A 22,807-nucleotide genomic window follows, 5' to 3' on the forward strand; every position below is an offset into this window, starting at 1 on the left:
CAAGTGAAGGATTAGTAAAGGATTACCAGCCTCAGGGAAAAGACAAAGGACTGTCATTTCCCAGGGTTGTCAGCCCTGTCTTTTGTCATTAAATTCAGATATACTTAATGAAAACATGGACGTAGATTCACAGGTGCAAGTGATCAACTCCTAAAGAGCTTTGCAGAGGACTGAAGGGAAAGAAGGATTTTAATACCAATAAAGAATAAAAACAAAAACCAAAAAAAGAGAGAGAGCCAGAGGCACAGGAAGGAGTGGCATGAAGTTTTTTTTAATTTGGAAGGCAAAAAGGTTACACTTAATGGGAAGCAGAGGTCATGTTAATAATGCTCATTACGAAGCTGCTCTAACACAGAAGCAAGGGAGATACTCTGGGCTTTCCACCTACGGTCCCAATCAGAGTCGGTAGGTCAGTATAAATCTGAAGAACAACCAAGTGTCCAAGTTGCCATCTCAAAAGCTCTCATCCAGGGGAAATCAAGAAGTGAACCTAAAAGAAAGAAGCAGAAAGGTAAGAGAGGCATTCAAGGTTTTTAAAAATGTCCTACAATACTACAAGACAAGGTCCTAAATCCTTCAATCTAAATTCTGTACCCACAAAGACAATCATGGGGTTCCCAAATTCTAGACAGTAGTGAAGCCAGGCTAGAACAACCAAAATAAAGCAAATATTTTTCACCGAACATTTTATAATGGTATCCATAAAAATGAATGTTCCAGGGGCACCTGGGTGGCTCAGTCGTTAGGTGTCTGCCTTCAGCTCAGGTCATGATCCCAGGGTCCTGGGATCGTGCCCCACATAGGGCTGCTTACTCAGCGGGAAGCCTGTTTCTCCCTCTCCCACTCCCCCTGCTTGTGTTCCCCCCCCCCCCGTCAAATAAATAAATAAATAAAAATGAATGTTCCAATATGAATCCCAGGCACATCAAGGCAAAACTTATTAGGAGTTGCAGGCATGGGTTCTAATTCCAGCTCTGCAATTAGTGAAGTGCATGACCTTCTATAAGTCACTCTGACCTCTCTAGCTCACAAACTCTTAGAGGTGAGGGTGGCTGCAACTTAGCCTCAAAGGCTTTTCTGGATCGAGAAACCATACAAAGAACTAAATTTCAGTTGGAGAATAGGGGGTAAAAGGAAGAAATCAGGAAAGGAAAAAGTAGAGAAAAATTCCCTATCTTGAATTTAACAAAGGGCCAAAATAGAAGAAATTATTTCATTTTCATTGCAAGATAAGGTTATTTTTGGCAACAAGAAGGTGGAGGATAACTCCAAGGGAAGCAGCCACATTGCTGCAGGCCACACGAGATTGGGATCTGTGCCTAGTGAGACAGAGCGCTCCCCCAGCAAATCCAGTCTTCCTTTCTAGTCCCTCCAGGAGTACTGCCGGACCAGTGCACTACAATACGGGTGTGGCCAGAAAGTAATCCCATCGTCTTAGGGGCGCCAATATTTCCAGCCATCAGCAGCCATTTTTCCTGCCATTTGCCATTAAAAACTGCAATCTTCTTGGGGCGCCTGGGTGGCTCAGTGGGTTAAGCCGCTGCCTTCGGCTCAGGTCATGATCTCAGGGTCCTGGGATCGAGCCCCGCATCGGGCTCTCTGCTCAGCAGGGAACCTGCTTCCTCCTCTCTCTCTGCCTGCTTCTCTGCCTACTTGTGATCTCTCTCTGTCAAATAAATAAAATCTTAAAAAAAAAAATTAAAAAATAAAAAATAAAAACTACAATCTTCTTTGGGTGCCATGATTTGAAAAAAAGATTGGAAAACACGTCCTTTCAGAAGTGCTGGGCTACCCTGGCAGGTAAGAGGGCACCACTGTATTTTGCCTACTAGTTCTGGTGACTTGCAGATTCTAGCAACAGAGCTTAAAGGAAAGATCTTATGAGACTTCTAGCCAGAGTGCTTTTATTTTACTAACAGTACTCACAGAAATGGTACAGAACTGTAGAACATTCCTACATCAGAATTATGAGAAAAAGAAAGAGCAAAAAACAAGGAACAAAAAGCGTTCACAGTGCCAACCAAGAACAAACGGACCTGTTAAAACTCACCTACTTACTCCATCAAATTTCTTTTTTTTTAATGACTCTCTTTTTTTTAATTAAGTAATCTCTATAACTAACATGGGGCTCGAACTCACAGCCCAGAGATCAAAAGTTGCATACTCCGTGGATTCAGCTAGCCAGGCATCCCACTCCATCAAATTTCTTAAAGCAAACTCCCTGGCTACAGACTATGTACTATGAGTGCTTCAGTTCTAATGGCCAAGGTGAAAGCAGACACACAAGGCCATTTCAGTGAGGAGCCTTTACAAAGAATTTTAAAAGAAATCCTAGTTTAGTACAAAAGTCAAGTTTTGAGCTTCTCAGTATAAAACAGTTAAATCTCACATACTGGGGTGTGTCGATTTAGAAGGCAAAATGTCTCATGAGATTAAGTCTCTTTGATAGTGGTTTTCAGAAAATTCTACTCAACAAAGACGTGCTCCCTTCTTTTAAGACAAAACTACATTTACCAGATAGTATTCTAAAAGCAAAGGATCTAGGTTTCTTTGAAATGTTAACTCAACAAAACTGGACTAGGAAACAGCTCAGAAGAATGTGTCCACTGCAAACCAGGGGATAAAGGTTTCAGGAAACTAATAAAATTGCTTCCCATGAGATTGAGACATGCAAAATGGAAGACACCTACTGAGAAAAGTTCACATGACTTCTTCAGTCTATTTCACCCATGCAAAAAAGACCATGCCATCTGATCAGTCTGTTCTAATCATCTTAAAAGAAAGCCAGGCACAAAACAAAGTTAAAAACAATTATTCTCTGTATAGATATAAAAGACAATGCCAGACAGGGTCATTTCTATTTGGAATCTGCATTCTTCTCCAGCAGTGTCTCTATTCAGACACCAGCACAAAGCAGATAAACTCAAATACTGATTTTCCTTCAAATCAGTTTCATCCTGGATATCCTGGTCACACAATTAACAATGAAATTAGAGAACATGTGAATCAAGACCATTCTGCAGAAATTCTAGGTTCCGAACTCAATCTGAATCATAATTTCAGAAGGCACAGATCATGGGTTTCAAAAGATGGCAGGAGCTTTTTGCACATGAGCTGCTGTGAGCCTCTCATTTTATAGATGAGGAAGTGATAACCTGGTACATTAAAAGATCTGTCAAGAGCTGTGCTATCTAATACTGAAGCCACCAGCAATACGTGGCTATTCAAACTTAGTTAAAATTAAATAAAATTAAAAATTTGGTAGAATATTCGACTTTTTTTTTTTTTTGAGCATTAACTCGATCTCCGAGCTATAAATTCAAGCCCCACACTGAATGCAGAGATCACTTAAAAATAAAACCTTTAAAAAAGCAAAACAAACAAAACTGCATGACTGGGACTACCATACTGCATGGAGCAGACTTAGAACACTTCCACATTGCTGAGTTCTACTAGCAAGCACTGAGCCTATGTCATCCTCTCTAGATACGGTCAGGTCTCCTGAGCTGCATTCTCTTGCATGTCTTCTGACCCCAAGATGACTGACTCTGCAGACATTTTTTTTTTTAATTTACATATATATGTAATCTCTATGCCCAACCTGGGGCTCAAACTCACCCCGAGATCAAGAGCTGCACGCTCTTCCAACTGAGCCAGTCAGGTGCCCCACAGAAACATTTCAGATAGCCTACCTTCATCTTTTCTTATCATCTCTCCTAAGTTTTTCCCACTGAAAAAATATGTTTAACATTTTTAATGAAAACCTTTTAACAATATGTAGATATTCATCATCCAAGTCTCCGAACATAATAGAGGAGAAGGAATATAAATGTTTAAAATCAAAATGTCTGTTATCAAGTTCCCATTAGGTCACTTACTAGCTCCAGAGTCTGGACAAGTTAATATAAATTTCACCAGGGTTGGAAGCCTGGCTGGCTCAGTCAATGAAGCATGGGATTCTTGATCTTGGGGTCATGAGTTTGAGCCTCATGTTGGAATGTTGGGTGTAGAGATTTTTTTTTTAAGATTTATTAATTTTTTTAAGATTTATTTATCTATTTTAGAGAGAGACGCTAGTAAGGCAGGGAAGGGCAGAAGGAGAGGGAGAGAGAAACATACTCCACAGCACAGAACCCAATGCGGGGCTCGATCCCACAACCCTGAGATCAGGAGCTGAGCCGAAACCAAGAGCTGACAATTCACCGGCTGCATCACCCAGGTACCCCCTTCACCAAGGTTTAATTACCTTATGTGTAAAATGAGAATACTACTATTCAACTACCTCCCTCACAGGGTGGGCAATGAGGATCACATGAGTTAACATTTCTAGGAGTGTGAGTCCCATAAGTAATGTGGTAACTATAAAACATTTTATAAATGTTAATCTAATTTTGTAAAAGATCTTACACAAACATTGTGCATTTTGTTACATATGGCCACATTAACTCCCCACCCCCTGTGAATGGATGATGGAAATCTGGTAATACAGATAAAAAGCAACAACTCATGAAAAAAAAGAAAAAAAAAAGCAAAGCTCAACTGAGGATCCACACAAATGACACAAATCATCTCAAATACAATGAGAGAACTATCATGAATTCTAATAATCACGGGCTGTAGCAGCTGTAAAAGACTGATGAACATCCAGGCCAATTCCCTCATTGTGCAGACAGGGAAACTGGCCTCAAAAACAAGCTTATGGGGGCGCCTGGGTGGCTCAGTGGGTTAAGCCGCTGCCTTCGGCTCAGGTCATGATCTCGGAGTCCTGGGATGGAGTCCCGCATGGGGCTCTCTGCTCAGCAGGGAGCCTGCTTCCCTCTCTCTCTCTGCCTGCCTCTCTATCTACTTGTGATCTCTCTCTGTCAAATAAATAAATAAAAATCTTTAAAAAAAAAAAAAAAAACAAGCTTATGTGTCCAATCAACTAGGTAACAGAGCAAAATCTACAATGCAGGTCTTCCAACTTCTAGTCTCATACTTGCACCCCACCCTGCAGCCCTTCATACGAATTTTTTCCTTGGCTCCTTTCTTCCACACCATTTTCCATGTGTTAGCATCCATGTAGCTAATGACTTAGCTATTTTCATAGCATTTTCTTAGGGCTGAAATTATTTATTCATACACTCATTCAACAAACATGCACAGTGACTGTTAGCCCTGTGCTAAGCCTGCAGGGAATTCAAGAGTTCAGTGGGAGAGACAGGAAAGCAAATGAACAATTTCATAACTATAGTTAAGTGTAGCATTAGAGGTGTACACAGTGGTCCCCAGAAGTCCTATACAACTTGGGGGCGGGGATGACATGGAGAAGGAATCATCTGAGCAGCAAGGATGGAGAAATAACACAAGGAATTAGGGTAGCAATGTACTTCATAACAATACTTGATATATTTTTTTATGGGTAGCTTTAAACAGACCAAATACAAAATAGAGCTCAGTCACTAATTAGTCATTAATTAGTGGCTTTTTTAGTAAATAAAATAAGCAGATTCAGGGTTTTAAGAATAATGGCTTAAAGAATTCATCTCCCTCTCCAACTGGAGAAAAAGGGGGTAGTGAAAAAAAGATCATACTATGTGCTTAGCTCAAAAAACATTCCTCAAATTTAAAATAGTTCCCTTTTGGGAACTTATTTGGTGGCAGAACTAGTTCAACATAAGATGAAATGTCAAAGATAAAGTGGAATAAAAACTGAACAGTTCCCCACAAACAAAAAACTAAAGATTATTACTAGTGGAGGTCATGTTGGGAGCAAATAAGATCTAGAATGAACCAAAAAGGGAGCTCTTCAACTGACAAGATAAGAAAAGGAAATAAAGGGAAAAGCTGTGGGTCTCCATGCACTTGAGGTCTTCCCTGGGTAACAAAATCCCTAGGCCACTTTCAGGTTGAATGACCTTTTGTGCCTAACTCCACACTGCCCACCTCTGGTGAGAATATAAAGCAACCCCCACCCAGCATATAAGCCCACTTGGACCTCTGCTGCCCTCAGGTGACTAGAAAGAAACTAGATTTTATCACAAAAGTATTGGTGGTTTCCCCCCACAACTCAACTTTTCTTTTGCTTTGTAGTACATTCTCGGCATATGAAATTACAACCCCCACTAGGTGGCAGTAGAGCCTAAAGAATAATATTTAGATTCCCTTCCGCAGGTAATTTTCTAGGCCACTACACAATAGTAGCCCCGCATTCATAGTCACTGCAATCAATCACAGAAGCAGATGACCCACCTTCTGACCTGTCAGGTCAATAGTAGTCTAGCACTAGGTCACAATGCCTACATCATTCCCCTTACTTTATCTCATCACATAGGCATTTTACCATCTCACATCATCACAAGATGGGTGAACACAGGACAGTAAGGTATTCCGAGAACACATTCACAAAACTTTAATTACAGTATAATATTATAATCGTTCTATTCTGTTAGTAGTTACTGTTGTTAATCTCTTGCTGTGCCTAACTGATAAACTGAACTTTACTACAGGTATATGTATATAGGAAAAACACTAGTGTATATAGGGTTCAGGACTACAGGTAGTTTCAGGCATCCACTGGGGGTCTTGGAATATATCCCCACAGATAAGAGGGGACTACTGTACTTTATTGATAAATTCAAAAAGTCAACAGCAATTGTTTGTAAATAGCCCTGCTTGTCAGAGTTCTGTTCTGCCCGGCCCTGTCAGTCCCCTTGTTCCAGCCAGGATTAAACACTATGAATTTTTAAAGATCTGTGGGAGAATGGCCTCCATTATGAAAACAAAGCAACACTAACAAGATTTTAACATGAGCATTTGAACATTTGGCAAACAAAACTCCCTCCAGGCTGAGCATATTTCCAAGCTCAGGCTTGTCCCTTTGTGCCTGGTTCACTTTTCCTCAAATCCAGGGGCCACATATGTCATCAGGAATTTTGCTTCCCAAACTTTGACACAATGTAGCTATGTCCCTCTTCTCCTCATTTTCCTTCAGAACCCCTTACATAAGCTGACAATTTTTGAAAAGAACTTCACAAAGAGACATGAAGAAACAACAGAAAATATTTAGATACTATGTAAATGTTAATATATTCAAATCTATTGAATTTCTGTATCATACATTCATTCAAAACAGATACACAGCCATCTAAGTACCAGACACTGATCAGCAACTCCAAAACTCACGAGGAGCATTTCTTACTTCTGCATTTCCATTTTTATGATAATGTAAAAAATATCATGGGAAGGGCACCTGGCTGGCTCATTTGGCAGAACATACAACTCTTGATCCCAGGGTCATGAGTTCAAGCTCCATGCTGGGTGTGGAGATTGCTTAAAAATAAAGGGATCTCAAAGTCAGTCTCATTTAAAAAATAAAAGTATAAATACACACACACACACACACACACACACACACACACCCCTATCTCTTAAGTTTACTCTTGGCCCCCGGGATAGCCAACTATATAAACCAGTGCTGCCAACTGAGCGGCTCTTTTACCGCAGGATATGTTTTCAGGAGACCACAAAGGCTGAAGGTTGGAAAAGGTTATGTTTAACAGACCTAGGTTTTACATCAGGCCTGGGTGAAAGAAACTGTCATGAAGCTCAGGACTTACAGCAGAAGGAAGGAACAGGGACTCAAAGGGATTCAAAGGGAACTTTAACTGAATCTACAATGTCTAATCTGTTCAGAACCCTCTTTTTTTTTTTTTTAATATTTCATTTATTTAGTGGGGAGAGAGAAAATGCAAGCACAAGCAGGGAGGGGAGAGGCAAAGGGAGAAGGAGAAGCAGACTTCCACTGAGCAGGTAGCCAGACACAGGGCTTGATCCCACCCTGAGCTTAACTGACTGACTAAGCCACCCAGGTACCCCTAATCTATTCAAAATCTTAATTCCCCGTAGTGGTTGGTTACATTATTCTCTGTATTTTTCTGTATTTTTTAAACTATCATAACAAGAACAATAAAGAGTAATAATGAGAGAACGATAACTTTTTAAACACATTTCTTTAACACTGAAATTGTCAAATACTTTAAAGTAAACAAACTGGAGGAAAAATGGGGTACAAAAAAATTTTTTTGAAGTCAGACTGGATTATCAGACTTTCTTATCTATGAATGGAATGAGCAAACCTATCCTCATGAGGTTATTTTGAAAATAAAAACACAGAACAAGAAGCATTTAAAGTCTGACCCATGGTGAGCTCTCACTGTTACTTTATTTGCTTCTCCTTGAATAAATTTATCTTTTCAACTCAATGCCATTTTCTTTTGATCTGCATTTTTCAGAGTAGCTGCTGGTTTTAAATGTCATCCCCCAATTCATGCAAGAGCAGTACATTACAGATGTTTATTCTTTTTATACCCAACCCTCAATGTACTTGGCAGGTATGGACAATGTTCAATCTGTTTTGTTCTACCTTCTAAGTTGGTATAAATATTGACAACTCACTTGGAAATTATTTTAAAAGTGTTTTAGCACACTACACACACAGCTGGGTTAGAAGCACATAAGAAGGGCAAAAAGATGTTATGTTTAAGAACTAAAAGCAGGACAGTGTAACCTATGTCAAATGAAAGATCTCAGTGAAAAACCTTTTGGGCAGTGTCCCAGAGAGAAGGATTTTTCAATGAGACACGCTCTATAGAATGATTTAACACTGTAATCTGGCACTGGAGGATTTTGCTGTACCTTGGGCCCGTAATTCCCAGCGGAACGGGTGGCTGTAAGTTGTTAATATGGTCTGCAGTACGCAGTTCCTGCTGAGCCTGCTTTTTTGTCTCTGTTTTTGTCATAATTTTGAAATACTGAGCTCTCTGCAGCAAAGTCCTCCTCCAATCATGACAGTCCTAGGAAATCATTTTCCATGCTTTGGTATCTCCCTGAGCCTACAGAACATCCTCGAATTGTTTGTTCTGTTCCCTTCCTAAGCACACACATGACTCATCTAGAAAAAATAATTTTAGTAATCTAAAGTAAGGCAGTTAGACCTTAGGACCTTTCCAGCAAGGTTACTATCAGAGAGCCCAAAAGTGACTCATGAGGTTTGCCAAGTGTAAGGTCAATGTTGATTTGGTTTTCTAGCTTTGCTCAAGGAGTTATCATTCTCAGACACCTTTTCTCCTGCTTCCGCTCCCAAAGAGCACATAGCTCCCTTTTCTGGACTCCCACGGCACTGTGTTCGGACTTCCACAGCACTTTGGTGTGGCTTTAACTATGCCGAATTGTAACTGGTGTGTTCATAGGCCTTCTCTCCTACTATCCTGGTAACAAGGCACTGAATGGCACATAGAAGGGGTGGTAAGGGGAGGGATGGGGGCCAACTCAAGTCCTGATCAGGTGTCCAAAGAACTAAATTTTATGAGAATAGTAGAAAGAGGGACACCTGTGTGGCTCAGGTGGTTAAGCATCTGCCTTTGGCTCCGGTCATGATCCCTGGGTCCTGGGATCAAGCCCCATATCCAGTTCCTTGTACAGTGGGGAGCCTGCTTTTCCCTCTCCTTCTGCCACTCCACCTGCTTGTGCTCTCCCTCTTAGTCAAATAAATAATTTTTTTAAAAAAATAAAGAATAGGGGGCGCCTGGGTGGCTCAGTGGGTTAGGCCACTGCCTTTGGCTTGGGTCATGATCTCAGGGTCCTTGGATCGAGTCCCGCATCGGGCTCTCTGCTTGCCAGGGTCCTGCGATCGAGACCCATATCAGGCTCTCTGCTTGTCTGCCTCTCTGTCTACTTGTGATCTCTCTCTGTCAAATAAATAAATAAAATCTTTTTAAAAAAAAATAAAGAAAGAATAGTAAAAAGAAGTACTTCTCAAACTTTTTCACTGAAATAACCCATTTCTGTTAACTTGCCACTACCAAAAATGAAACCTTACATGAATTAACAGAACTGCCTTTGAGGCAATTATCAATAATATAAAGAATTCATAAAACATTACCAGTTAATGGATTCATTCATGCCAAAACTGATGTACAGTCCTTATCACGTTACTGCATACACTTTGTAAATGGTTGCTAATTCATGTGTTATATTACCAACTAGTACAAAAATGATAGATTTTTTTAAGATTTTATTTATTTATTTAACAGATAGAGCTCACAAGCAGGCACAGAGGCAGGCAGAGAGAGAGGGGAGGAAGCAGGCTCCCTGCTGAGCAGAGAGCCTGATATGGGTCTCGATCGCAGGACCCTGGCATCATGACCTGAGCTGAAGGCAGAGGCTTTAATCCACTGAGCCACCCAGGCGCCCCTAAAAATGATAGATTTCTAAGTAGTGACAGAAAGAAGAAAGAAATTCTTCCCCCAAAAAAGATAACATTTCCTAAAGTTCTTTATCTGCCACCCAACAGCAACAACACTAAATTTTGTAGCAGAAAGACAAAGAAAAGAGCATATTCATCATCAGTAAGCCAGGTGGGCTACTAGAAGAGCACTAGGCCAAGAGCACCACTGTCTAAGGCACTACTTTGCAACCACTTAGCTGTTTTGCCACAGAAGGCCTCTGTTTTCTCATATGCAAAATAACAAGGTCAACATACAGATTGGAAAATACTCATGTACTTCTTAGAGATTTAGGATTCTGCTTGGAAGGGAGGGATAAAGGGAAGGGCATATCACCCCTGAAAGAAAGGCCAAGCACAGAGGGCTTCTCAGCTATGTCAATGAGAACAATTCCAGCTCCACTGCTTGTTTTATAGACTGAGATTCTATGTGAGAGTTTATTTAGAAAAAAAAAAAGGAACTCTACTGTGAATAAAAAGAAAATGGCAAATGAACCAAATGACATCTCATCGTAGATTTTAGTCTTCTCCCAAGCTAACCCAAATTCCCCATTTATATCCACTGTAGCACACATATTATTAGTAAATGGCCATAGTCATTCATTCAGCATGTACTGGATGGCATATGCATCAGGTATAAGCACTAGACTAGTTACAAAGGTGGATAACGGCCCCACATTTTAAGTTATCTGAGATCAAAATCAGAAAAAAATTACAGAGCAAATCTCCAGGAAGAACCTACAGTTTATGTCTCTTCCAAGATCTTGGTTGTTTTCATGGAGTTATTGATGTAGAAATTAATGTATTAGCTAAAGGCAAACTTATTTTCTGTTATCTTAATGATTTGCAAAACAGTAAGAAGGGAAGGCAATGACCAAAAGAGGCAGCACTGATGAATCATGATGATATTATGCATACTTTGCATTCTGAAAGAAAATTCTGCAAGTGTCTTATCAGCAATATGGGAACCTTGGTAACCATAATCAAAACCAGCCACACACAATTTCAATTCCTAAAATCAACATTATGGGGCAAGGGATATGATCAGTACTTACATTCTTCTAATCTCCTACTCCCCAATTAAGTAAATGGGAATAATTCAGCCAACGAAGTTCATTACAACAAGGTGCAGGATGGTGCTGGCAAAGAGAAAATCAGCAAAGGCTCGCTCTGGGGAGATGCCTTGGAAATCTGCCTTGTTCTGTGGGTTGATCTGTATCCTGAGGCAAACTGCACAAGAAGCAAAACATGAAAATGATTATCTAGAAATATAAAACAAATATACTGCTAATGAAGACACCCCTACCCTATGTTTCAATAATTCTAACGGTAATGATACATAAGTGCATCCAAAGGAACGATACCCATGATAGCCCCAAACTAGAAACACTCTAAATGTCTCTGAACAGTAAATGGGGGATAATTATGGCATATGCACACAGTAAAATACTATACAGCAGTAAAAAAGAACCTCACAATATGGATGCGTTCCACAAATATAATGTTAAGCAACACAATTCAGACACAAAAAAGACACGCTGTATGATTCCATTTATATAAAGCTTAACGCGAGGCCAACCAATCTATAGTAATACAGACCAGGATAGTGGTTTTATCTTTCAGAGGAGGAATGACTGCGAAAATGCAAGGAGGAGGCCTCTAGGTGCTAGGAATAACCTGTAGCTTGCTCTGTGTGCCGGCTAGATAGGTAAATTTAAGAATTCATGATTGTACACTTATGTTTTTATGCTCTTATTAAAGTTAAAGGAAAAAAAGTATGACTTCTCAGGCTAAAAACCAAAAGCTTACTCAGGAAGATACATATAACCAAAATATCTTCAGAACTATCTTATCTCCAGATTTCAGTTTATAATTATACCTCATTTGGGATGCAGGCGAGGAAGTAACAAAGGGGCTAGGCTAAATGACACAATGTTATAAAACTGTGAATTACTTTCTAATAAAATGTGTATAATATTGGACAGCACACAGTATAAATATAAGATTGCTTATCTATGAGGACCTCATAAATATAAGGTTTGATCTTAAAGTTCTAGCATCTGCTCCTCCCAAAAAATGCAAGACCGAGAACTCTCTCCTGCCACATTCTACATCCTTGAAGATGCCAACCCGATACATTCATTAGCCATGGTCACCATTTGAGATGAAAAGCAAGCTCCAGGAATACACTTCCCCAAAATATCTTTATGCCTGTGTTAAATAATTATGCCACTTAAGAAACCCAAATTTGCTTCAGGCTAGCATTCACTCCATCACCAACCAAGAAAGAAAATGAACTGAGATCTAACCCAAAGATCAGAAAACTACCAGACCAGCACTCCAGAGGCCATCACCACGGCAACAGTTTTCATTATGCTTAAGCATGTAAACACTGTGGAAACACCACTGATCTTTTCAAGCACCTGGACCCTCAAAATAATGAAGGACATTGATTGAAGCAAGGGCAACCAATTAAAATCCTGCCGTGGAGAGTACAGACTGGTTCATCCATTTGGGAGAACTGGCAATACGCATTAATATTTAAAATGTTTTTACTTTTTGAATAAGGAACTTATCTTACAGAACAAAGAATTTCTAACAGCATGTTCATAAAGTTGAAAAAAAAAGTAAAAACAGTCCAAATGTCACCAAGAGGATTATTTCAATAAATTACACTAGACATGCAATGAAATCCCATGCAATTATTAAAAAAAAAAAGACAAATTCTCTACCTCAAAGATATCCAAGATATACTAAGTAAAAAAAAAAAGACAAAAAAAATCATTCCATTCCAGGGGCGCCTGGGTGGCTCAGTCATTAAGCATCTGCCTTCCGCTCAGGTCATGATCCCAGGGTCCTGGGATGGAGCCCTGCTTATAAAGCTCCCTGCTGGGTAGGAAGACTGTTTCTCCCTCTTCCACTCTCCCAGGTTGTGTTCCCTCTCTCTCGCTCTCTATCAAATGCATAAATAAAAATTTTTTTTAAAATTATTCCATTCCGGGGCACCTGGGTGGCTCAGTGGGTTGAAGCCTGTCTTCGGCTAGGGTCATGATCCCAGGGTCCTAGGATCGAGTCCCGCATCGGGTTCTCTGCTAGGCGGGGAGGCTGCTTCCCCCCAACCCCCGCCTGCCTCTCTGCCTACTTGTGATCTCTGTCAAATAAATAAATAAAATCTTTTTAAAAAAAATATTCCATTCCATATTTCTCTTAAGAAAAAAATAGGTATCATTATTTTCTCATTTCTTTTAGTTGGAACCTAGGAAAAATTTGGAGAAAGAGATACCAAACTATTAACAGTGGCTATTGAGATGGAGATTAAGATAGAGTAGTGTTTCAGGAAATTTAATGGAACAAAAGAGAAGCTCCCCATGAGGGTGAATAAGGTAATGAACTGAGGTGTATTGTTACCATGGTCACAGTCACCCAGCTTATTTTAATGTGGCTCAGTGGTTTGGGCCGCTGCCTTCGGCTCGGGTCATGATCTCAGGGTCCTGGGATCGAGTCCCGCATCGGGCTCTCTGCTCGGCGGGGAGCCTGCTTCCCTCTCAGCCTCTCTGCCTGCTTGTATCTCTCTCTGTCAAATAAATAAATAAAATCTTTAAAAAAAAAAAAAAAAAAAAAAGAGATCAATGGAGATGGAAAAGACCTTTGAGTTATAAAGACCAACACCCATTTTGATACCTAATGCCCAAGAGGAGGTAGGGGTGGGCATCCTGGGGGAGGCTGCATGATCACCCGGGAGGTTTTCCAAAGTACACTCACCACTTCCCGAATCTGACTAGCATCCCCAGGTGGAGAATTACAAACCTTCCAGAACCTGTGTTACTGACGGGGTGTCTTATCCCTCAGACACACTGGGATACAAAAATGGCAAAGAACATCTGTTCAAAAAGCTCCTCCACAAATGATCCTTCATTATCCCCCTAAACACTTCCAAAGATGGAAATTTACTACCTCCTAAGACAGCCTGCTTCATTTAAACATTCTAATTTAATCTATCTCCTTAAATGTTCATTCATCCAGCAAAATATTTACTGAGAATCTATTATGTGCCATGCATCATCCCAGGTACTGGGAACATGGCACAATAACAAGAGTCTGGCTCCCAAGAATCTCACACTATAGTAGAGAAAAACAAATAAGTAAGCACTAAACAAGGAAGTATCACATGGTAATAGGTGCCATGAAGAAAATAAATAAGGTAATAAGAGAGTGACTGGGAAGTTATTTTTATTTGGTAGTCACAGAAGATCTAAGAGATGCTACTTAAGACCAAAATTTGAAAGATAGGAGTCAACCATGCAAAGATCTGGGGCCAGAGCATTCCAGGTAGCAAGAACAATCCTGACATATTCTAGGTATAGGTCAGACTAACTATACTATAGTGATCAAGAGCAAGAGGGAGACAAGAGCCAAATCCTGTGGGGTTGTGTAAGCTTCAGGAAAGAGTCTGGATGTAGTCTAAGTGCAATAGAGCATTTCAGAGTTTTGAGCAGATAAGTAAAATAATCTGATTTATAATTGTTAAGGTTGCTAGAATTGCACCAGAGAATGGTTTATGGAGTTAAAGGAGCATAAGGAACCACAGAGGAGCTGAAGAGTCACGTAATGATAGTAAAAATAAATGATAGTAATGATAGTAAAAATGAACAGAAGTGAAGAGATACAGACTATATTTTGGAGAAGACAGGGCTTGCTGATGAAATGGATGTGACGTAGGAAATAACAGAAATAAGGGATCAAGGAAACCTAAAGTTTTGGCTTCAACCAGTGTACTGACTGGTGAAGAGGCAGATGGCTGGGCAGAAAGGTTCAATTTGGAGTTTTATATATCAGACATCAAGTGAAGATGTCAAGTGGACAACTGGATTTACTAATTTGGAATACAGAGAATGGGTCACAATGTGGTAAATTAGTTATATAGACATTATTTAAATTCACCTATGGAAAAAAAATTAGAGACCAGAAGAGGTCTAGCACCATATCCTCAGACTGTGAAGCACAAAGAATAGGAAGGAAAAACCAATGCGGTGAGAAGGAACAACGAGGAGTGCTATAAAAGCTTCAAGAAAAAAGTCCACACAGAAGACAGCAGCCAACAATATTAAATGCTAAATGCTGCTGGGCATTCAGGCAAGGTGAGGGAGATGGCCATTAGGTTTGTCAAGATGGTAAGTATAGTTGAGCCAGAGTGGTGACAACAGACCACCACAAGAATGGGGTGAGGAATGAATGGAAAGTGAGAAAGCAGAAACAGCAACTAGACTATTCTTCCATGGCATTCTCTGAGGAATGGAAAGAAACAGAATGGCAGCTGGATGGGCATCTAAGACCAAATAAACACTTTTTATTTGGGCAATATTAGAGCATGCCTGTACCATAGGAATGATCCAGCAGAGAGAGATTAATAATGCAGAATGGAAAGATGATCGCAGAGGCTGAGTCCCTGAGGAAGCAAGAGAACATTGGTTCTTCTGCCCAAGTGAAGGCGTTGGCATTGGACAGGAAAGGGACACATCAACCATTATCAGGGGAAGTAAAAGAATAGAGGTACAGGTGCAAATGAGCTGCTATATGATTTCTCACTGGGAAGATGAAAGGATTCCTGTCTACCTTTTTAGTAAAAAAATTAAAAATAAAAAGGTAAAACAAGATTATCAACTGAGAACAAAGGAAAAGAGGACAAGGAAAAGTCAAAAGAACTTATGATGCATATTTTAGAAAAGCTAAGATATTAGAAAAGTATTATAGGACCACCGGGCAAAGCTGAGTGTCCATTTGTATTCCTATTTTCACCAATACTTCTCCATCACAGCACTATATCCAATTATCTGTATCTCCAACTAGATTACAAACTCTGGAATGGCAGAGACCATGTCTGTGTGTGTCACAGCTCACCCTCAGTACCTTGGCAGAATCTGGCACGTAATTGGTTGGTATTCATTTACTTATTATAGGTGCACTCACAACTTAACTTTTACAGTGTTAAGCAGTAACAATGAAGATGAAAAAGCCCCTATCCTCGAAGAGCTGACCTTCCAGAAGACAGACACGAACACAAATACAGCGCAGTATCAAGGGCCACACCTCCCTCTCTTCCACCTTCTTTTCCCCCACAGACAGGTAAAACATATGGAAAAAAAGACCCAAATCTGATGGAAGAGTCAGGGAAGGGTTCCAAAAGGAAGCAGCACTTGAGCTGAGCTGCCTAAGAAATGAAGGAATTTCCCAGGCAGTAAAGCCAAGGTAAAAAATAGCTTGAGACCTCACAGCATCTTCAGAGAATACCGAGTAACTCAAATAAAGCAGCTGTATAAAGTACAGAGGAAGCAGAGGTAAGAGATGAAGCTGGAGATAAGAGCCTGGTGTCACAAAAGATTTTTAATTTTTCACTGGGAACCACAAGACTGTATTTCCACGGGGAGTGGCATGACCAGATTTGCAAGTCAAATCAAGCCTGGGGGATGAGAGAGGAAGATTACAGTGGTCTCCACAAGAGGTCCTGAGAGCCTGAGACACTGAGGATGGAGAGCGAGCAACAGCTATAGAAGATTTAGAAATGAAAGATTTATAAACAGGACTCTCAGGCACAAGGTTAGAAACTTCCAATCTCTTGGATAGCAGTTATGATAGATAATAAGGCCCATAAATCCAATAGATAATGCCCAAAGAAATGCTGGACCCCCAGTCCACGTGGCCCAAAAGCTCCCATGAGAGAAAACACTCTGGATTAGGCATCCTTCCCTTTCAAATTCAAACTGCTTTCGGATTTGTAAATTGGAAGAAACAAAACTTTTTTTTTTTTTTTTTCTTTTTAAATCCAAAAAGCCTGGATGGCTCAGTTGGTTAAGCACCCAACTCTTGATTTCGGCTCCCGTCCTGATTTCAGGGTGGTAAAATCCAGTCCCACATCTGGCTCCCTGCTCAACAGGAAGTCTGCTTGAGATTCTCTCTCTCTCCCCCTCCCTCTGCCCCACCCCTCCTCTCAAGCACACATGCTCTCTCTCTCTCAAATATATAATTTTTAAAAATCCAGAATTAGGGGCGCCTGAGTGGCTCAGTGGGTCAAGCCTCTGCCTTCAGCTCAGGTCGTGATCCCAAGGTCCTGGGATCGAGCCCCACATTGGGCTCTCTGCTCGGCAGGGAGCCTGCTTCCCCCTCTCTCTCTGCCAGCCTCTCTGCCTACTTGGGGACCTCTCTCTCTGTCAAGTAAATAAATAAAATCTTTAAAAAAAATAAAAATAAAAATAAAAATCCAGAATTGTTTCATATAGAAAATAAAATAGACGAAGTTGTAAAAATGACTTAACTGATTTCCAGATCAAAGATTTATTTAAAAACAGTCTCCGTGTTTTCCACTTGTCTCTCCTAAATAGCACTCTGAATGAGCAGAAAGAGGGATTTCACTTAGGTAAAAAAGGAAACTAGAAGGGCTGCCAACACGGGAATGTTACTCTACCAAAGGGACAGATGTCCTCAGCTAGAGATATCTAACCATAAGATAAACAGTCTGCTGCTAAGGAAATTTGAAGTTTGTCTTTTAAAGCTTACTATACTTTACACTGTTGATCCAAAAAAAAAAAAAGAAAGATTTCTCAATGGCAATTTTCTATCTCTGGCTCCTTCTTAAAATCATGTTAAGTCTCCCAGCCATAAGGGAATAGAAGAAAATAGATCATTTCCACTGAGACCAAATAACACCAGGCTTTTTAAAAGTGTTATTGCATTCTATATGAGTTTAAAATATACTGATCAATTTTCAAAGAGCATATGCTTAATTAACACATGCAGAAGGAATGTAAGAAAATAGACTGCCAAAAAGAAATTAGGAAATCAAGCTAAATAACTTCTCCCTCCAATTCATCTAGTGTAAGCTAACACCAATTCTAAGTCTCTCCCTTACTCAAAAAAAAAAAAAAAAAAAAAAAGTTGGGAAGGGGGGACAGGCGCCTGGCTGGCTCAGTCAGAAAAGTATGTAACTTTCGGTCTCAGGATTGTTAGTTCGAGCCCCACGTTGGGTATAGAGTTTGCTTAACTAAATAAATAAACTTTTAAAAATAAATAAAATTAGGGGCACCTGGGTGGCTCGGTGGGTTAAGCCTCTGCCTTCAGCTCAGGTCATGAACTCAGGGTCCTGGGATCAAGCCCTACAGCAAGCTCTCCGCTCAGCGGGGAGCCTGCTTTCCCCTCCCCCTCTGCCTGCTTCCCTACCTACTTGTGATCTCTCTCTGTCAAATAAATAAATAAAGTCTTTAAAAATTAACTAATTAATTTTATTTAAAAATCTTTTTTAAATCCTTAGATGCTTTCCTATTACCTACAGAATAAAATCCTTGGCCTGGCCCTGTCAAAGCTCTAGCATCCAGCACTATCTAAACCATCATTATCTCCTACAATTCCCATTCTCCAGCTAAACAGGCCTCCTCCCTTCTCTTCCAACAGGAAACAAACCATCAGAAAATGAGAAACCCAGCACCATAAACAGGTACAAGGCTTCCCTTCCCAATAATCACAACAAATAAACTCCAAATTTCAAATTTTCCATTAACACATTCCCTGTTGAGCGTCTGAGCTAACAAATGGCACAAGAGTTAAGACCTAGTAAGGGCAACGCTGTCAAACGAAATGCAAATGATACCCTTTGGTGGTAACTATGAATTGTCATAAATCCTTCCTTTCCTGAAGCAACTTTCATTTCTCTGGCCTAATTACCTGTTATCTAACAGCTTTGGAAATCCCAATCCCCCTTATTGACTCCACTATTACTGTGCCCTTTAACTAGACATTGTCTTCAAAGACAAGCTAGGATCTTCTCACTGGGGAGGAGGGAAAGGAGTCTGCCAACTCATTTTTAGCTACAACAGGCTCAAAAACAAGACTTGGCATAAGAAAAAAATTATTTGGGGGCGCCTGGGTGGCTCAGTGGGTTGGGCCTCTGCCTTCGGCTCCGGTCATGATCTCAGGGTCCTGGGATCGAGCCCCACATAGGGCTCTCTGCTCATGGGGAGCCTGCTTCCCCTCTCTGTGTCTGCCTCTCTACCTACTTTTGATCTCTGTCAAATTAATAAAATCTTTAAAAAAAATTATTTGTTCAAAAAAAATCTTCTGGCTTCATCACACTAATAATCTACAACTGTAGTCCACATCCACTCTTCAGTAAATCACACTCTCTCTTGTAGCCCTGAGAAAACATTCTTAACCTTAAGGGGCTTATGAAGCCAGGGTGACTTCAACAACAAACTTTCTTTTCAATCAACTTAGGCCCCACCCATTCTTATCCTTGCAGACATGGAAGACAAAATCGTCAAACAAAAGTCACTAGAGGTTCTCAAAATTCCTTCTCCAGTTTGAACAATAAAATTCTTAGTCTCGAACAGTCTGGACAGGGGGAGGGGCACAGCAGGGAGGAGGGGAGTCATGGGGGGGCGGGGTAGGAGGTCAGAAATCTACAGCAAAAAGGGTAGTGTATCTGGTGTATATGGCCTGGTAACATTTGAACTCCTTATATCCAGGATGCTGCCACAGAGAACCGGGTCTTGGTCATCTAGGACAAAACTCAAAGATCATAATGAAATATCCAATTAACAGGCTAGTGCACAAATTACTAAGTCCTTACACTTATTTTAAGTTCTGAGAGAGAAGGCAGAGTACCTTTGGCATGAGTCTGAACTAGTATTTATGTAAAAAGCATCCTACAGATCTACAGACAGAGAACCACTATAAATGAACGATTCTAATGCTATATTTTGTCTGTGCCCCCAACTAGACTATAAACTCACTGAGGACAAGAAACACAAATCTGATGCACCCCCCAAAGCTAGTACCTTGTATTAAGATTCAAAATGCAATTGATGGTCTGACTTATAACAGTCACAGTGGAAGAAAAAAAAAAAAGAAAAATGAGTTCTGGCTTGTTCTCAAAGTCAAAGGGAAGGCAACACCAGTGACCAGAAAGGCCCATCTGGTGGCCACCTACAAAGTGTACTGGCTATCTCTCATGGGCCAAGCCTGAACTTAGCATTCACCTGAGTTCCTACTGGGCCAGAAAGGTCAGATTTTTGGCAAAAAATTTATAGGACAGGGGCTCCTGCGTGGCTCAGTGGTTAAGCATCTGCCTTCAGCTCAGGTCATAATCTCAGAGTCCTAGAATGGAGTCCTGCATCAGGCTCTCTGCTCAGCAGGAAATCTGCTTCTCCCTCTCCCACTCTCCCTGCTTGTGTTTCCTCTCTTGCTGTTTCTCTGTCAAATAAATAAAATCTTTAAAAACAAAAATTTATGAGACAGCTCTTGTTAAATATGGCACTCTACAAGGTATCAAATGCTGGAATTCAGAATGATACTGCTAAAATAGAGTTCTGTGAATAAAAATTGAGTTCAGCACAACAAAATGAAAGCTACACACACACACACACACACACACACACACACACACAGTAGGAGGGATGCCTGGGTGGCTCAGTCAATTAAGCATCTGCCTTCAGCTCAGGTCATGATCCCAGGGTCCTGAGACTCAGCCCCTCATCTGGCTCCCTGCTCAGCAGGAAGCCTGCTTCTCCCTCTCCCATTCCCCCTGTTTGTATTCCCTCTCTTGCTGTCTGTCAAATAAATAAATGAAATCTTAAAAAAAAAAAAAAAAAGATTGAGTCAACAAGCAAACCACGTATGTATTTCTTACGCTGTTCACAGAATCGTTTCACTAGCGATTAGCAGTGATTAGGCTGAGGTGAGAAAGATGCTTCAGAGTTGGGTTTTCCATTTTAAAGGTCTACCAACTTTAAAGGTTATGTTAAAGCTAAGTGAAATGGGAGTTTTCCTGGACCAATATGAAGTGAAGTGGATCACCAAGTTGAGCAGCAGCATAAAGGGGGTTTCTCTAGAATTCCAGCTGTTTGACACTGGGCTTGTGGCAACCTTTCTGAGCCTCAGTTTCCCCGTTCACAAGAGGGCAGTGCAGGCTCCTCTCGTAACTTCACATGGCGGTGATCTGATGTAAGAGGGTGCTGTGGGAACAAAAGCAGCGCACCAAAGTAAACACTGTTACTGCAATTACGTATAGAATCATTACCCGCTAGGATGAAGCTCCCCACACAAGAGATGAAGCCCGAGAGAAAAGAGTTGAAGGGGAAGGTCCCCACGAGAAGACAATAACCGAACTGCAGCGCTCCGGTCAGCAGTATGTACAGGAGGTACGCGTCAAGCAACTTCAGACGCTGAGGAGTGGAGCTCAAGTACTCTTCTAAGAACCGCGAGATGACCGACACTACCGACGCCGACATGACTACACACTCCGTTCTCTGGCCCGCGATCCCCGAACTCCCGTCCCAACGACGACCACGCCGGATGTAGCCTTGGCGCCTGCGCACCGCTATAGCCCAGCTCCACCCTCCCCATTTGCCTCTTTGCGCAGGCGTATACGCGGGCCAGGGCGCGAAACAACTAATGCGCAGACGCAGAGTACTTCTACGAAAGAACGCTGCGGCCAGAGAAAACTAAAGCGCCTGCGCTATGGATCTGTCCCAGGGCTGAAGACGTGTACTCTTTTTGTCCTACTTCCGCGGTCAGGTTGGTGACGCCCACGGTTGCTCTAGCAACAAGATACTGTAGGAGGAAGAGAGGGACAGGTTTTACAAAGGACTGCGTGGCTAACCGAGGGTTCCGGCTTTCTTTGGTCTACCCACGTCTCCAAAGATTAACTGTTTTGGATCTGCTGTGAGGCAATTCGTGGCTCTCTCCGGGTTCAGTACCTACGCAGCCCTGGCTCTGTCAGGGGCAGATGCCTGTCCCAGATCATTAGAGCAAGTTAAGTTCTCCCGCAGGGAGAACCACCGCTGCTAATCCCCATGCAGGCACCAGTTTAGACTTGGTTATGGGGGGAGGAAAGTGTGGAACGGATGGAGGGAGGAATCTTGACCTCTACCTGGCCCTGAATTGGACTCGGGATCTAGCCCTGGGAGAGCTAACGAATAAGCGCTGTAGAATCCACAGGGATTCATTAATTTAGCATTTATAGGACCTCCTCAGGACGTGTGCCCAATTGTGGATACCGTCCGGGGAATCAGGTTCAGTCTTAAAAGGCCGGGTGTTGGAGGTGGGCACTGAAAGAAATCAGTCGATTAACATGCATACAGTAAATGATCAAATTTAGCAACCTTATACGCAACAAGCTGGTATCTTGAACCCGGTGTAATATTCCAGGATATCAGTGCTGGAAGGTCCGTAAGAGCATTTCCTGGTTCAAACCCTACTCCATCCAGCTCATTTTGCAGAGGAAAGTGAAGGTTTATGGTTTTGTGTTTTAAACAAATGGAACTACCTATTTATATTTAAAGTTTTAACTTAAAAAAAAATAAGATCCACTTTAATTTCTGGCTTTTGCTTGACCTTCCAGCCCTACTTCTCTCATCTTTTAGTTGCGTGTCCCATGTAACCATGTGCTTTTTAAGCTTATTAACAACTTTGAGCTATCCTAGGTACGCAATCAAAATTCCTAAAGCAGCAAGTGAAGACAAAGTTCCTTCATTCTCACTTTTTATTAAAATAGAA

At 41.1% G+C, this 22,807-nt stretch overlaps 1 protein-coding gene across 1 annotated transcript; it reads right to left on the bottom strand.

Moving 5' to 3' along the window:
* Window positions 1–255: 255 nt before the first annotated feature.
* Window positions 256–21,612, bottom strand: DAD1 (defender against cell death 1). Its single transcript, XM_046010146.1, has 3 exons — window positions 21,330–21,612; window positions 11,320–11,494; window positions 256–490 (listed from the first exon to the last, which is right to left on the bottom strand). The coding sequence occupies exons 1-2, from the start codon at window positions 21,538–21,540 to the stop codon at window positions 11,364–11,366; spliced, it is 342 nt and encodes a 113-aa protein (XP_045866102.1). The 5' UTR covers window positions 21,541–21,612; the 3' UTR covers window positions 256–490; window positions 11,320–11,363.
* Window positions 21,613–22,807: the final 1,195 nt, after the last annotated feature.

This window comes from Meles meles, chromosome 6, assembly GCF_922984935.1.
Source record: "Meles meles chromosome 6, mMelMel3.1 paternal haplotype, whole genome shotgun sequence".
Classification (NCBI taxonomy): domain Eukaryota; kingdom Metazoa; phylum Chordata; class Mammalia; order Carnivora; family Mustelidae; genus Meles; species Meles meles.